Genomic DNA, 16,938 nt, shown 5'->3' on the forward strand with positions numbered 1-16,938 from the left:
TGATGTTGTTTGGATGGAGATAGTGGAGGTTTATTTACAGAGAAATAGGGAGAGAGAGAGAGAGCAGGGTGAGAGTACAAAGAGATTTGTTTAAATGCTTGAATAGTCCTTGTGTTTTATTTATTATTTTCTTAATCTTAATATAAAGGATATTTGGTCATTTCACACCCACTTACTACCAAAAACTAACCCTCACCCGCTTCAGAGACTATCTGGAAACGAAATGGCAAAAGTTGAGGACTATAGCTATAATTTTAGAAAGTAAGGGACTAAAGATGAAAATTGAGCAAACCACAGAGACTATCCAAGCACTTTTTTCGTATTTGAAACATAAGCTATTTATGGTGTATAAATGAACCAAATACGTAAATGTTTGTATAATAATTAATTTTTAGAAAAAAAATACCAAAATAGAAAAGTGGAATTGTTTGCAATAAATTGGCATGAGTGCTTGAAGGTGAGAGGGGTGGTCACCTCTTAAGGAGAGGTAAACTCTTTACCCGTCAATGAGGTAGTGATGGAATGGTTGGAGAAAAATTTAGTGTTCCTTTTAACCCATGTTCGACTCCACCTCTCCCTATTATTTTCTGTTGCATCCAAGTGAAGGGCGAATACGGGTGGCGCCGGTTCGTCTTGGATTGGAGGCGAGGTTTAACCGATTATTCCACTACCGTGCCTTCGAGCGGGTGGAGGTCGAGTTTCCGCGCATCTGGGAGAGCCAAAGGGCTGGCGGCGGTCGAGTAGTCGACCTTGGCCACAGTGCCCGGTGTCACAGTGATTAGCGCTTCGTTTCTTGTCGTTCAAAAAAAGGTAACTCTCCACCCACCTAATCACATCTTGCCATGTCAATTCCCCTCTCTAAGTCCCTTCTTGCACTAAAACATAAGGGGTGGTCACCTCTCTTGGGGAGAGGTAAATTATTTTTTTTTAAAGGGGAATTAGCCTGTAATAATCCCAACTTGAGGTCATTGGCTATTGACAGTACCACCTTTAAATATTCCTCCCATCAGTCCCACCTTTCACATATTTTTCCTATACCGGTCCCCCGTTAAAATAACTTAACGCAGTTATGTTTTAACGGGGGACCGGTGTAGGAAAAATAGGTGAAAGGTGGGACTGGTGGGGAGAATATTCAAAGGTGGGACTGGTGGGGAGAATATTCAAAGGTGGGACTGTCAATTGCCAATGACCTCTAGTTGAGATTATTACAGACCAATTCCCCTTTTCTAAATATAAAAAACAAAAAAAAAATTGTGATTGGTTTCATGTGCAGCCAACATTTAAAAAATTCACTCCCTTAACACAGTTACTATATACCGAATTGGTACAAACACATGAGAAAAAAGGTGACTGACGACGGTGTTCCCCGCACGGTAAAGGGGGTTCACCGCTGCCTTTACTGCACCCACCCTGTACACCCTGAGTATATAAATTCTCAACTACTACAAATACAAGAGTCGGCCGCCGACAAGCCAATAGCTCTTGCTTTCTATTGGGCAAAATGGGCGGCAAGGGGAATAGTGCCAGGCAGATGCCTGGCACTCCCCTATTGGCCCAACAAATTTACGATTTTATCCCCTTTAAAATTACGATTTTGCCATAAGTTAAAAATTATGTTTTTGCCCTCACTTAAAAATAAATTTATGCTTATGCTCTCAGTTAAATATTTCAATTTTGCCCCCGGTTAAAAAATACGATTTTGCCCCGTTTCAATTTACAGTTTTGCCATTAGTTTTTTTCCTTAAAAATACGATTTTCCCATCAATTCAAAATTATGTTTTTACCCCTACTTAAAAATAAATTTACGCTTTTTCTCCCAGCTAAAAATTCCAATTTTGCCCTCGGTTTAAAATTACGCTTTTGCCCCGTATAAATGTATAGTTTTACCATTAGTTTTTTTCTCACAGCCAAATTACGATTTTACCCTCAACTTAAATTTACATTTTCCCCATCGTTTTTGTTTGCTTTCCTGGTGACATTACAAGTTTACCCTCAGTGTAAAATTACAGTCGTGCCGGCAACTTCCTGGCAGTCCCCTGTTGGTCCATTTAGTTTACAATTTATCTCCGAATTAAAATTATGATTTGCCCCTCAGTTAAAAATTACGTTTTCCCATCGTTTTAGTTTTTTTTTTTACCAAAACTATAAAGGTTTTTTGTTTTAATTGGTTTACTCGATTTACTTTTTTTTCCCGTGTCAAAGAGTTGCCTAACACTAGCTCATTAGTCCTGAAAAATTACAGTTTTGCCCTGAGCCCAAAATTACTGTCTTACCATCGTCTTTGTTTTTTTCCCTAGTAAAATTATAGTAGTCCTTTTTTAGTTGGTCGAGAATTATTCGGCTATCGTCCCGCAACACGGGCGAGGCATCTACTAGTGAACATACATATAAATGATTGAATAGAAATAATACCCTGGGTCTATAAATGAGCATACATATAAATGATTGAATAGAAATAATAGAGGTTTGGGGGAGGATAAATGCATTAACCTCTTTTACGTATACATCAAGAGAAAGAAAATATCCTTTACTTGAATCTACTTTAAAAATCATGATATATACAAGTCATGTACCTTTTCTTATATCTACACTAAATCATGATTATTATCTGCTGATTTAGCATAAGATATTATTTCTTTCTTAATTACTAACTAGAATTACGATCTGCCGCAATACGGCGGGGATTCTTTCGTTATAACTAAGTCGATTTAAGACGCGCACGTTATGTTGAACCTGTCAAATGGGGAAAAAAATAGACGATGTAAAAACGTTCACCCACACACGCACGTTGCGTCGTGTTAACTCGTAAAATTTAGAACGAAACGTAAAAACGTTAAACCAAATACGCACGTTGCGATGTGTTAAGTCACAAAATTTAGAACGAAGCATAAAGCGAAAAAATTTGAGGAAAACGAAAACTATAAAGGACCAAAGTTGAAAGTAAAAAAAGTTGTGAGGTTAGATTGTAAAAGATAAAAAGTTTTGTGTTAAAAGTAAAAAAAAAACATTAGTTTTGGGTTAAAAGTAATTTATGAAATACTTTTGCGTGAAAAGTAAAAGAATCAATTTTTTTGAAAAACCCCTAAAGCCAAGGTTACAACAGTCATATGCATAACCATTTACGTTTGAAAAAACCCCAAAGCCAAGATTACCACACATAAGTAAAAAAAAATTAAAGTGGTTAAATCGTAAAAAATGGAAACTTTTGAATTAGAAGTGAAAAATTAAATTAATCAAAGGGTTAAATTGTATAAGATGGAAACTTTTGAATTAGAAGTGAAAAAATCAAATTAATCAAATGGGTTAAATTACCAAAGATTAAAACTTTAAACTTAAATTATCAAAGATTAAAACTTGAGGGTTAAAAAGGAAACAAATATTAAAACTATAAACTTAAATTGTTAAATATTAAAACTTGAGGGTTAAAAAGAAAAATTCTATTTTTTTTTTTGAAAAACTCTCTAAACATAGATTACAACACATATATGCATATACAAGTTGCTTCTTTATAGGTTAATAATAACATAAGAAACAAATTATTTCCTTACAACTCATTCCAATAAAGATGAGAGAAATAGACTTGAAGTTTAAATATATGTAAACTTTAAAAGTAAAACTAACGATAACTTAACTCCCACATAGCCAATAAATTTGCAATTAGCAATTTTTTTTATTACAAGAACCAAAAACTCTCATGCTCCACTAATACAGCCACAAGTCCACACCTTACACTAGGCTACTTTCTTTTTTCTTTTTTTTTTAACCGCAAATATAACTCCTCTATTTTACATCAAAATTCTACCAAGTGGGTTAACCGTTAACCTCACTAAGCGACTTTCTAAGGCGTTAAGATAAAAACCATAGCTTTATTCAAGCGTAAGATCTTACTAGAATGAATTAACGATTACCACTACGCCACCTTTGAAGTTTCATTTAAGAGTTTTTTCACGCGAGGTATAATAATTTTCTTCCATTCCAATTTAATTTGGAAAAAAAACATGAAAAACATACTGAATATCAAGAGAATCAAAAGTGACCAAATTAAAAGCCTAAGATATAGAGGACTTACTCTAAAAGCATCCCTAGAGATGAACAAATGCCCATTACATTATCCCCAATATAATCAACAAAGTGTGCTTCTAATTGTATGCTTCTTCATTACCTACACATTACCCCTCCCTAACTTCATTGCCTTTATCTCCCACCACCATTTCGCGGTAACTAGAAACCCGCCCGATCATCACCACCAACCACCTCCATGATGCTCATGGCTTCATCGTTGTCTCCAACTAATAAGTTTGAAATCTGACGTGGTGGATTTTTTGGTCCTCGATGTCACAATGATGTATATGTGGATTCAGTGGCGGTTCCATGATTATTACTTAGGGGATGCAATAAAAAAATATATGTAAACAAAGTTCAATACATATTCAATTATTCTCTATGTGATTTTATCTTTTGAAAACGTTCAAATTACGAAGAGGAAATTGAACAAGCACTTGGGTATTTGGGTTTCATCTGTTTCACATATAATCTAGATAATGGACTAGACCAAAATCTGGGTTGTGGGGCTAACTAGAAAGCTTTTGAAAGGTGCTTAATAAAGGACCTTTTCGGGAATATATGAGGTGCCCATTTTTTTACAAATCACATTCTAAGGGGCTGTTTGGTAACTTCTCATTGGTAAAATTCTTAATAAGAGGCTACCAAACAGCCCCTAAGTACTTTTACATTCTAAACATATGATAGATATTATGGTGCGAAATAAAAAAGTGTTGTTTAAACAAATCGCCGTTGCCGGGGATCGAACCCGGGTCACCCGCGTGACAGGCGGGAATACTTACCACTATACTACAACGACTTTATTGACTTCAGCTTTTACGAGTTATTTCTCATATAGTTTCATGTCCTGCTTAAACAAGTATATGCTTTAAACATTCTATTGAAACACCACTAAAACTATTAAGAAATTTTGTACCATGTACCAATGATCTTTTATATCATTGGTGTATTTATTGAAATCTAGTCTTATAGTAATCCTTCAACAATCTAAATGAGTTATTCTCCAAACAACTTGAAGATCCGAAAAACACGTTTTGTGTTTGATCTTTTCCATCGCGGCCTCGCACCTATGTTGAGGAAAGGTTTGGAACCCTGTAGAGAATGAAGAGGGGCCAAAGACGATACAATGCACAACGCTAGTCTCGAATGAACTTACCAGGTTGTCACAGTCAACAAAGAGGACGTTAGAGCATTTTACAAATTCGAATATATGGTTTTATAGCACACATCCCTCTACTTGATTGTAGTACGAGTTTCTGTTTTTATAAATTATAACTCGTGTATTTTACTTATACGTCTTCCAAAAGGAATAAATCTTGATATTTCAACATTCTTGAACTTCCTAGAAATATTTAGTATTTAATAATCACTGTATGTCCTAGAAATACTATACATGTATGTGAGCTTTGTTAGCTTAGTCTATCTCTATGGAGAATCACCACACAAATGGTTATCGATTTCTTTTTTTTAATGGGCTGTCTTAAAACCGTACGATTTTCTCTATGAATTTGATAGTGACTTCAAAGTTTGAAAATGCGAAAAGTGGATGTCACTCTTGAAATAGTGACTTCACTTTTTGTGTACAACACCAAAAAATATGTTGTTTGGATGTCACTCGTTGGATAGCTAGATATTTTGTAAGAAAAGCAAATTTGTACATTTTTGAACAAAATTAGTGACTCAACTGTATTCTCTCTTTTCACATCATTTTCGTATAGTATTATTCTCCTTTTACATCCATTCAATCACATAAAAACATGTTGGCAATCAGAATCTAGAATCTATTTGTCGTCGTTTGAACGGGCTGCAAATATATGATGTTTTCGGCTGAAAATATATGACGTTTTCATGCTCCAAACAAGAAAGACAAGTGAGCGCCATGATCAAAATTAAACACAAAGAAATTGTTCAAATAAGCCTAATATGTCAAAGAAAACAGGACCAATTATGTCAAGAACCAGTACAAACTGAATTTGTGTCGCGACGCAACCTTTCTAAAAACTATATACAATATCAGTTTGACCCCCTCGACTTTCTAATCATGTCAATATAAATCGACTTTGTTTACTTTTTATGTCATGTAAGTCACTTGGTGTTAGATCTTCGTGTTTTTGTTTACCTTTACACATTATGGTTTTAAAATGGGTGTTCTGAATGCTTCACAATCTTTCAGCGCTACATCGAAATCACAGGTTTTCAATCTTGCTTTGGCTCGGTTAGCGAAGGCTACATAGAGAGGCTTTTGAAGCTTTGGGTCGGGTCGGGGGACTTATAATAGGCAAAATGATTGGTTCTCATATGAACACCCCTCTATGTGTGTGTGTATATATAAATAATAAATAGTAGTAAATGATTGATTAAATTATAAATATGACTTATAATAGGTAAAGTTACACCAAAAAAAAAAAAAAAAAATCAAACAAAAAAATGACAGAAAATACAAACAGAAATCACCACATAATATACTAAAAGAATCTAAACATTTACTCACTTGAGCCACAACCCAAGTTTTATAAACCAAAGTCATCTGAAAAGCATGAAAGATTGCATGTTTCTAATTTTTTAACAACATAAAGTTACAAATATTGACTAAAATAGCTGCCGTAAGTAAGTCGATACTGTATCTTTCATTTTCTATGGCAAAGCATTTCCTAAAGTTTGTTATTTACTTCTTTATATGATACGTACCGTCTCTAAGTTCTAACTTCTCTTCTGCAACCAGACCTGACAAGAAGCTTTGCAGTTGTTGAATTGATTTGTCATAAATAGGAGGAGTTGCACAAAATATCTGCAGCAATAACATAACATGGTTCTTGTTATTTCGCTCGTATATCATCTTAGTTGCATAATATTTGTTTAATTAATCATAACAAAGACTGTCTGTCACCTTGAGACTGTTATGAATCCGTTCCAATCCCATGTTACCGACATTTCTAAGCATTCCAATGATAAATTTCTGCACCAGAAGTTACAAAGTCTTGTTACCAATAATATAACTGGCAAACAGGGGCATACACAAAACTTGCAGGCTCGCAGCTCACGCGGAAAAAGACCAAAAAAAAGCTCGGTTGTAAACGAGCTGGCTCCGCTCGTGAGCTCGCGAGCTGGCTCAAATTATTTTATTTTATATATATTAATTTTAATTGTAAATGTATTAGAATAAAAATATGTCGGAGAGGGATGAAGTGTTAACATTTTAAGTGTAATTAATCAAAACATACAAAAATATGGGAAAATAAACAAAAATTACACATAACACTTTTAATATGCCTTTCGGTCTTTAAAATATTGGAAAATGAAAAATAATACATGTAGATATATGTGTAATTTTTTTTATGTTATCAATAAAAACTAAAAAAAGTTAAAAAAATTTAACGAGCGGACTCGATTTGGCTCGAGCTGGCTCAGACATTTTACGACCCGAGCTCGAGCTCGACTTTTCAGCTCAATAAAATAAACGAGCCGAACCGAGTTGTCTCGCTTAAGCTCGAGCTTGACTTTTCAGCTCAATAAAATAAACGAGCCGAACCGAGTTGTCTCGTTTAATCTCGAGCTCGACTTTTCAGCTCGATAAAATAAACGAGCCGAACCGAGTTGTCTCATTTAAGCTCGAGCTCAACTTTTCAGCTCGATAAAATAAACGAGCCGAACCGAGTTGGCTCGTTTAAGTTCGAGCCCGAGCTCAATCTGGCTTGACTCGACTCGGCTCTATAACAGCCCTACTTGCAAAATGCGACTATTAGTCAAAAGTCTTTAATACCCTTTAATAATTGATATCATTGAAATATACCTCATACACGGTCATTTCTTTTCTTAACTGATCTTCAACTGAAGCCACTGATGTTTCGGCTTCATCGTCTGCCCCCAACGCCTCATTATTAGTTACGGATTTGCCACCATCAGCCATGTCATCCACCAGCGTATACAAGTGGTCGTTTGAGTCAGCACCTGATGACTCAACAACAATCCCCTTGTTTATCCAAAAGTTTATCCTCTTTTGAAGTGTGTCTACAGGGACCCCAATAGCAGCTGCAAGATTCTTCGAGGTCCAACTGAAAAAAAACATGAAAGTAGTACTTAACTGTTTATGTTAAACGGAGGCTAAAGTTCAGGATTTTTTTTACCTTTTTTGATCCTGAAATTGCATAATGATTGAAGCATGTACAGGAGTAACTGTGAACTGCAAAGTTTTATCTTCAAATTCCAACTCCAACTGAAAGATGTGCGTTAAACTTTCGGTTTAATAAGTGATAACTATAGATAAACAAGGGGAAAAGAATTTTTTTTATATATGTGAGTGACGGGGGCCGCAAACGAACCGAACGAACACGAACAGAGCCTTGTTTGTGTTTGTTTGTTAAGGAAATATGTGTTCATGAACACTTACCGAACATGATTTTTTGTCCGTGTTCGTTTGTTAAGGAAATGAAAGTGCTCATGTTTGTTAGGGTTTGTTTGTTAATTTTAGGTAACGAACGTTCATGAGCACAAACAAGCGTTCATGAACATAATATATAATACACTGATACTTATTAAATATTTTATTTGTCAGAATTTTGAAGTATTTATATAAAATTAAAAGCACTAACAAACTATCGAACACAAACAAACATAAACGAACATGGCACCGAACGTTCACGAACATAAATGAACGAACGTGGCCTCTGTTCATGTTCGTTCATTTAACTAAAAGTCATGTTTGTTCATTTATTAAACAAACGAACTTCCCGCCGAACGATTCACGAACTGTTCACTGAACGTTCAATTCGTTTGCAGCCCTATATGTGACTAACCTTCACTGTACCAAGGTTTTTCTTCCATAGAAGCTTGCGGGGAGTTTTAATTTCATGAAACCTCTTAGCATAGTCACTTAAAAGCCGGTCAACCGCCTCCGGTAATTTCACATCCTCATCCTGTAATTCCATCTCGTAATTAAAATTTTTGAAATAACTCAAAAAGTAAATATCATTATTTAAAAGTTATACCTGGATAGGTGGCCAGAAATTTGAAGATATAACCGAAGCATTAAGTATATCAAACGAAGCCTCATGCTCCCGCGAGTCGCCACCTATGAATAAATCGAAAACAATGATTAAAAAAAGCAAAAGAAACGTATTAATAATTAAAGACGGTGTTTGTTACAGTTTGTAATATTGTATTATCTACCTGTTTGAGATAATTGATTTATGGTGGCTTTTACATTTGTGTTTGTTCTTTTCGAATCAATCAGATCATTGAGCATGATCTCGCATTTCTGCATGCTGCTTTCACCAAAATGTATCTGCGTATAATGATACAGGTTATAACAATTAGACGCCACCAATAACCGAAAGTCAAAATATTTATTTGCAAATTGCCTACCTTGAGAAGCTCTAATGTCCGTATTTCAGTGTCAATGTCGTAATCAGTTTTGTTAAGAAGCTTTTCAGCTAACATAACACGATATTCGTTAATTAATTGATCTTTTGAACCAATTATACCGACAATCATCCCGAGTACATCTACTTTCCTTTTGTAGCGACTCCCCTTTAATGGATCGGCCTCAACAGGGTCCGGTTCCCACCTGAAAAAGTGTTTGTAAATTTAAATTAAATATTTACTAGTCGGGAAAAGATTATCATCCGATAATTATATAATGAGAGAAGAGTAAAATGCCATGTTCGTCCCTGAGGTTTGGTTAGTTTTGCAACTTTCGTCCAAAAGTTTGTTTTTCCGCATCTGAATCCGAAAGGTTTGAAATATTGTCATTTTTATCCGGCTCGTTAACCCCATCTATTTTTCTTCGTTAAGTCGGGGGTATTTCCGTCTTTTTTGTTAACTTAAAGGGCAATTTGGTCTTTTTCACCGAATTGCCTTTAAGTTAACAAAAAATACGGTAATACCTCTGAGTTAACGGAGAAAATGGATGGGGTTAACAAGCCAGATGAAAATGGCAATATTTCAAACCTTTTGGATCCATATCCGGAAAAAACAAACCTTTAGACAAAAGTCACAAAACTGGCCAAACCTCAGGGACGAAAACGGCATTTTAGTAGTCATGCAAAGATATCAAACATACCGTTGGATATCTATCCATGTTTGCTTGTCATCAGTATTAATATCATCATCAAGACTGTTGCTTTCTTGATTTTCTTCATCTCTATTTAATTCTTCAAGGAGACTGTCTCCGTTTCCCGGGCCGCTATTATTTCCGCCAGTACCGTCAGTAAGCATAGTCACGATACATTTAATGGTATCTTTCCGTCCTCTTAAATACTCCCTAATCGGTTCACCTACAGCTTCTAGAAACACTCCTGCGGGGTCAATTGTTCTAAGTGCTTTTATAGTTGAAACATATTGATGCAAGATATCATTTGTTGACGCGCCAGCTGTCAGTAATCTGTATCTCAGAGCCGAGATGAATGAATCGACTAGCTTTGTGTGTTGTCCGGTGTATTCAAGACATTGTTTCAAATCTTCGATCGCGGGAGCACTGCAAATGATAATATAAACAGTTGTTATATAATGTTAAATTCACTATATTTTTAATAACAATAGAGTAAAGTACACGGATGGTCCCAGTGGTTTACCAAAATTTTGGATTTGGTCCCTGGCTTTCCAAAAGTACATAGATGGTCCCTGTGAGTTGCACTTTGTAACGCGTTTAGTCCCAAGCTTTTTCCAAACGTACACGGATGGTCCCTGTGGTTTGCACTTTGTAACGCATTTAGTCCTTAACTTGGACATGCTAAAACCTTTAGATTTGTTGGCTGGGGACTAAATGTGTTACAAAGTGCAAACCACTGGGACCATCCGTGTACTTTTGGAAAGCCAGGGACCAAATCCAAAATTTTCGTAAACCACAGGGACCATCCGCGTACTTTACTCATAACAATATTTGGAAAACAAACCTGTCGGGATAATCCACAATGATCTCAAAAAGTTTAGCGATTCTCAAGTCTTGTAAAGTTTCGTAAGCAAAATACTCCAATCGTAACTGCCATCTAACAATTCCTTCAGAGGGTTTACCAGATTTTTGATAGCATGATGACGGGGTTGATGCTAATGGTGATTTAGTACTTTTAGGGCTAAGATAGCTCATTGAATCACCGAGATAATCAAGAAGTGCTCGTAAAAACTGTAGAGGTACAGCCTGCAGAAAGCAACTTCGGTGTTATATTAAAAATGATAAATTTAATTAGAGTAAATTACAAAAATCGTCCTTTATGCATGTCAATTATTGCAAACTGTGTCCTTTGTCTTCAATAATTACAGAAAACGTACTCGATGTCTGCAAACCTTTGCAAGTTATGTCCTTTATCCCTAACTCAGTTAATTTTTGTGGTTAAATCTGACCAAATTCACCCCACATAAGGGTATTTTTGTGGTTAAATCTGACCAAATGGACCCCACATGAGAGTAAAATGACCAAAATACCCTCATGTGGGGTTCATTTGGTCAGATTTAACTACAAAAAATTAACTGAGTTAGGACTAAAGGACATAACTTGCATGGGTTTGCAAACATCGAGTACGTTTTCTGTAATTATTGAAGACAAAGGACACAGTTTGCAATAAGTGACATACATAAAGGACGATTTTTGTAATTTACTCATTTAATTATTTATAATTCACAAGAATCAACCTGTATCCATTCCTTGATAGACTCCAAAACAGACGTCCTGTAATCATCACCAGCTAGATCAAAAACTTTAGCCTGCCATGATTCAGAAAAACGTGATGTAAGATAAAACTTGCAACAAAAAAACGTTAAGAGTAAGGTTCATGGATAGTCCTTGTGGTTTACCAAAATTTTGGATTTGGTCCCTAGGTTTCCAAAAGTACACAGATGGTCCATGTGGTTTGCACTTTGTTGCGCATTTAGTCCCCGGCCAACAAATCTAAAGGTTTTAGCATGTCCAAGTTAGGGACTAAATGCGTTACAAAGTGCAAACCACAAGAACCATCCATGTACTTTTGGAAAAAAAGTTGGGGACTAAATGCATTACAAAGTGCAGACCACAGGGACCATCTGTGTACTATTAGAAAGCTAGGGGCCAAATCCAAAATTTTGGTAAACTACAGGGACCATATGTGTACTTTACTCAAAAAGTTAAGAATGGAAGATACATTATTTAAAAGTTTAATACATAATGTGCACCTTTAAAAGCAAGAATATTGCGGACGCATATGCATCTTCGGTCATAGATGTAAATCCAAGATTTCGGAGATTATGAACAACCATTCCTATGTTCCTCACTAACTTGTTCTCCATAATTTTCTTCTGATCATAGGTTCCGTCAATATCCATGTTTCTCGGATGATTATCGTCTTGTGATTCATTATCGTCTTCGTAATCTCCTGCCATGATTGTACTCAACTCCTCTAATCTTCCTTTGAAGTACCAGTGGAGTATCTCTATAGACATGCCAAATATTCAGAATTCAAAATTATGTTCGTTAAAATATTAAAAAACGAAGAAGAATATTGATGATAGTTGTTTTTATGAGTGATTTAACAAAATTTCAAATATTTAATGTGGTTGGATGGTAAAAATACAATATGCTAAATAACAATAACAATAACAATAACAATAACAATAACAATAAATAGGTGGTATTAAAATATCAAAGTTAATACCCAGTTGAAAGAAATAATGTTTTAATAATTAAGTTAACAAAATTTATAACTGTCACGTCAATGTTTATTTTTTTAAATACATATCTTAAGGACTGTATATGTTAAAAAATAACACTATATTTTATTCTATTAGTATAATACATGGGTTTATTCAACCGTGCAATGCATATGTTTTTTTTAAAACATAACTTTTTATTACTCAATCAATCAATCATACCCAGTAAAATCCCACAAATAGCAGAGCTATTGGTAGGGTTTGGGGAGGGTGGGATGTAGGCACACCTTACCCCTATCTCTAGGGATAGAGAGGCTGCTTCCAGTGAGACCCTCGGCTCCAAAACACCAAGGAAAGAAAGAAAAAAAAATAGAACATGAGGTGTATGTGTGTGTGTGTATGAAGCTACCAATATAACATGAGTGGTGAAAGAGTGCATGGTAAACAAGACAAATATAACAACACAAACAGCCTATACAAATAGATACATATCTACGACTATACGTTACCCCTAAAAACACAATTGAACCCTCTCCTAGAAATCTTTAACCTTAATCCTACGTCTCCACGAGCTCCTATCATGGACCATGTTCTCAGAGAGGTGCAACTTTTTATTACTAATACTAATTATATAACATTACATTTATCAACCTGTGTAATACACGGATAGTAACCTAGTATCGTACATATCCAATCTAAACTTAAATATCATATATGCCCAATTTATAAGATATATTAAGTTTGGACTAGGCATAGATGATATTTCTCAAGTTTGTAGGGGTATGTATGTAATTCTCTCTGTAAGTTATGTTAAAGAGAGCAAGAGAGTGCGTAACGAAATCTCCGTAAACGCGTACCGGTAAAATGTCGTGGCATGGTGGTCATGAGAACGGAAGAGACAATTAGCCGATATTTAGAAACGAAGATTTTTTCCGTGTCTACCGCATGCCCTTCAGTTGATGTGTCACTCGCTTCGCATAGCTGTAAAGCGTTAACTAACGTCAATAAACACTTCTCTTGATATTGTTTTTCCGATGATATTTCTTCCAATGCTTTACACAGTAGTAACTCGACCTCATCCTCTTGCATCTGTTTGAATGTCCACCGGATAGATAATTTTTAAGTTATGTGTAAATATAACTACTTTGTAAAGTTTTTAAACAATAGCAACTGTACATACATTTTTGTCGTCAACTTCAGGGTCTGGGACATTGTTATACGCATCGAAATTCTTCCAAAACTTTGGTGCACCGTGTTTCTCTAACATGTCCTGCTTACATGATTACATCAAACAACGTTAATGATTCAGAAGAAGTTTAACATCCAATACACGTCTCATCAATATAACCGACAAACACATGCTTAAACATATTAAAGAAACAGCAGCGACAATGAAAACCTCAGCGATAGATCATACGTGAACACATATTTGCTTAATATTAGAAAAACACTTAATATTATACAATTTATAACTTACTTGGACTACCAGGTACATAGAAATCATCTAAATTAAATTACATATAGATACAATTAAAAAAATTGTTATTTAAATATTAATTAAATACAAATCTCTATACAACAGTAGAAGTCCTTTATAAATATTTATGGAAAAAATTATTATTTAAATATTAATTAGATACAATTCTCTGTACAATACTAGAAGTCATTTATAAATATTTGTGGGACTTATGTATGCAGCGGCAGGTGAAAAAAAGTCCAGCAGCATATGAAAAAATAACAAAAAAAGTTCAGCAGCCAAGACACCCAGCTGCTCGGACTGCTTCCTCATCGACCGCCTCCACCGCCGGCACCACCTCGTTTCCGCCGTCACAATCAGCGCTGCCGCCACAATCAGCACTGCCGCCGTCGCAACACCACTATCGTCGTCGTTGTCGTTGTCATTAACTAACGTAAAAAATAAATATAGGGGGTGAACCGATTTTGATTTCTTTTTCTAGAACTACTAACTTCAACCCGAACTGATACTTTCTAAAAAACGGCCCGTTTTGACCCTAATTTTTTTTTCTTAGAACCAGATTTGACCCTAACTCAGTCTGACCCGTTACCCAACCCCACTCGCCTCGCACGTTTTGCCAGGCTTAACGAATTTTGATCCAGATGTGCATGAGACGCCGCCTCAAAGCCCTAAAAAACGTTGCCTAAAGCCTCATACGCGCTTTGTAAAACCAAGTTTAAGGTGTGCTGTGAGGTCCACTTCTATACAATATAATTTTCACCTTAAAGAAAACTATGCATTTTCCATAATTCTTCCAATGTCTTTCCCTAGAAGGACTTAGTTAATGCTTGTTAGTTTGACGGTTTCCAGTTATATACCCATGTAGCCCTCCAAGTTTCTCTTAACAAAATCTTACCAGCAATACGTGACATTGAACTAGTTTCATAACACAGTAAAGTATAGGATAACATAACGTAGTATAGCATAACTGCCTAGTCTATGCTCTTAGAAATGATGATAAAAAGCCAACTTTCTAATGTATGGATGTATAAATCTCTATCGTCAAAGCTCACCCGAGCGTGCGCCTAAGCATACTTTTCAGGCCCAGCGCAGCTTTCTCCCTTCGCTTCAAAAGCCCACTTTCAGACCAAGTTCCGGCCAAAAACCGTCTAAACAGGTTTGAACAGGTCTAAAACAATAGCACCAGCCCTAAACAAACATGAGAACCTAAAATAGCCAAAACTAGCCCTAATCAAGCCTAAAACATGTCTAAAAAAACCCCTAAAATTGTATATATTTATACTATGCGTCTAGCTTATAAAAGCCCTCGTTTTTCGACCGCCTTTACGTCTTCGACAACTATGCTATAAACTGATCCGATAAATGTTTGACCATCAAACATATGGTCAAATGCAGCCACCATGCTCCCTAAAAATCTATTCAAATTGCTAGTACTTTACAGGTGCAGTAACTTCAAATCTAATAAAAAACAAACTTTATAACAAATTATACCTGTAGAGACAGAAGAAAGTGTTCTTCAACTAAAGATCGAAGACCATACTTGCAAAGACTACAAACATCATCTTGAAACTTCAAATAAGAAGTTTTCAACTTAGCATCATCACCTTTGACAATCGTTTCTGTAATCAAACAGAAGCTGTTCCAGCTTTCTAGTATCTCATTGATCGAAGCTTCCGAGAGAGAATCTAAAGCCCCCAAATTGCACACAGATGATATCGAGTCTACCGTCATTTGTGGCAGTTTTGATGAAATTAGAACCCTAGGTTGAAAATTAGCAGGCGATTATAGATTGGGGTGAAGATTGGAGTTGGAAGAAGCTTGATTTGGAGTAGTGAATGAATGGAATTTGGTGATTTGAAAAACCCTAGTTTCGAAATCAGTCTGATTTTGCCGCCATTTTGTGAGAAATCGGCGTTGCTATGATTCTGATTTTGTATAGCAACTAGTTGGATGCAGGTCACGTTGCGGGACGCTAAACCGAATATTTCTTAAATTAATAACATGTACATATGTATTTTAGTTAGGCCTGTAAATAAACCGAACGAACACGAACATATAATCAAACACATTTTTTTGTTCGTGTTCGTTCATTAAGAAATCGGGCATGTTCGTGTTCGTTTATGTTCGTTCGTCTAAAGTCTAAACGAACAGTTCATGAACATAAACGAACACAAAAAAAAATTAACTAAACATATTTGAATAAACATAAATTAACATGGTTGAAGAAACAAGTCTAATATATTACATTTTATCCGAAAACACATCTAAATAAGGGTTCGTAGATATACTAATTAGTTATATTTATTTAACTGGTTAGAAAACGTAATAGTTATATAAATATAACTATTTATGTATTTATTAAAATTTAAACGAACGTAAATAAATGAACGTCCACGAACATAAATGAACGAACATAAAAGAATGTTCACGAACATAAATGAACGAACACAAGGTGTGTTCATGTTCGTTCCTTTAATTAAACGAACATATTTTTTTGTTCGTGTTCGTTCGTTTATTAAATAAACGAACATAAACGAACTTCCCGCCGAACAAGTTCATGAACAGTTCATGAACGTTCGGTTCGTTTACATGCCTAATTTTAGTTACTTGTGCATACTACTCATAACTCTCAAAAAAATATATCGACTCAACCAATTAAACCAAAACATTGCCATTGTTTTGCTAAAAAAAGATGGCAAGCCTGAGCTGGGGGCAAAATAGTAAATTGTCATAAACATTGAGCGAGTGTCAGACACCTGCTTGACAAAAAAGTTAGATTGAGTAAA

The 16,938-nt window shown here is 35.4% G+C and overlaps 1 protein-coding gene and 1 non-coding gene across 2 annotated transcripts; both read right to left on the reverse strand.

Moving 5' to 3' along the window:
- Positions 1 to 4,789: 4,789 nt before the first annotated feature.
- Positions 4,790 to 4,861, reverse strand: TRNAD-GUC. Its single transcript has one exon. It is a non-coding gene; the product is annotated as a tRNA-Asp (tRNA).
- Positions 4,862 to 6,502: 1,641 nt separating this feature from the next.
- On the reverse strand, positions 6,503 to 16,076 carry LOC110894313 (anaphase-promoting complex subunit 2). Its single transcript, XM_022141513.2, has 15 exons — positions 15,644 to 16,076; positions 13,856 to 13,945; positions 13,533 to 13,764; positions 12,202 to 12,458; positions 11,686 to 11,757; positions 10,953 to 11,194; positions 10,121 to 10,534; positions 9,424 to 9,625; positions 9,229 to 9,343; positions 9,048 to 9,130; positions 8,856 to 8,975; positions 8,187 to 8,275; positions 7,853 to 8,114; positions 6,950 to 7,018; positions 6,503 to 6,850 (listed from the first exon to the last, which is right to left on the reverse strand). The coding sequence occupies exons 1-15, from the start codon at positions 15,881 to 15,883 to the stop codon at positions 6,728 to 6,730; spliced, it is 2,610 nt and encodes an 869-aa protein (XP_021997205.1). The 5' UTR covers positions 15,884 to 16,076; the 3' UTR covers positions 6,503 to 6,727.
- Between the last annotated feature and the right edge of the window lie 862 nt (positions 16,077 to 16,938).

The sequence above is a fragment of the Helianthus annuus genome, chromosome 12 (assembly GCF_002127325.2).
Source record: "Helianthus annuus cultivar XRQ/B chromosome 12, HanXRQr2.0-SUNRISE, whole genome shotgun sequence".
Taxonomy (NCBI): Eukaryota; Viridiplantae; Streptophyta; class Magnoliopsida; order Asterales; family Asteraceae; genus Helianthus; species Helianthus annuus.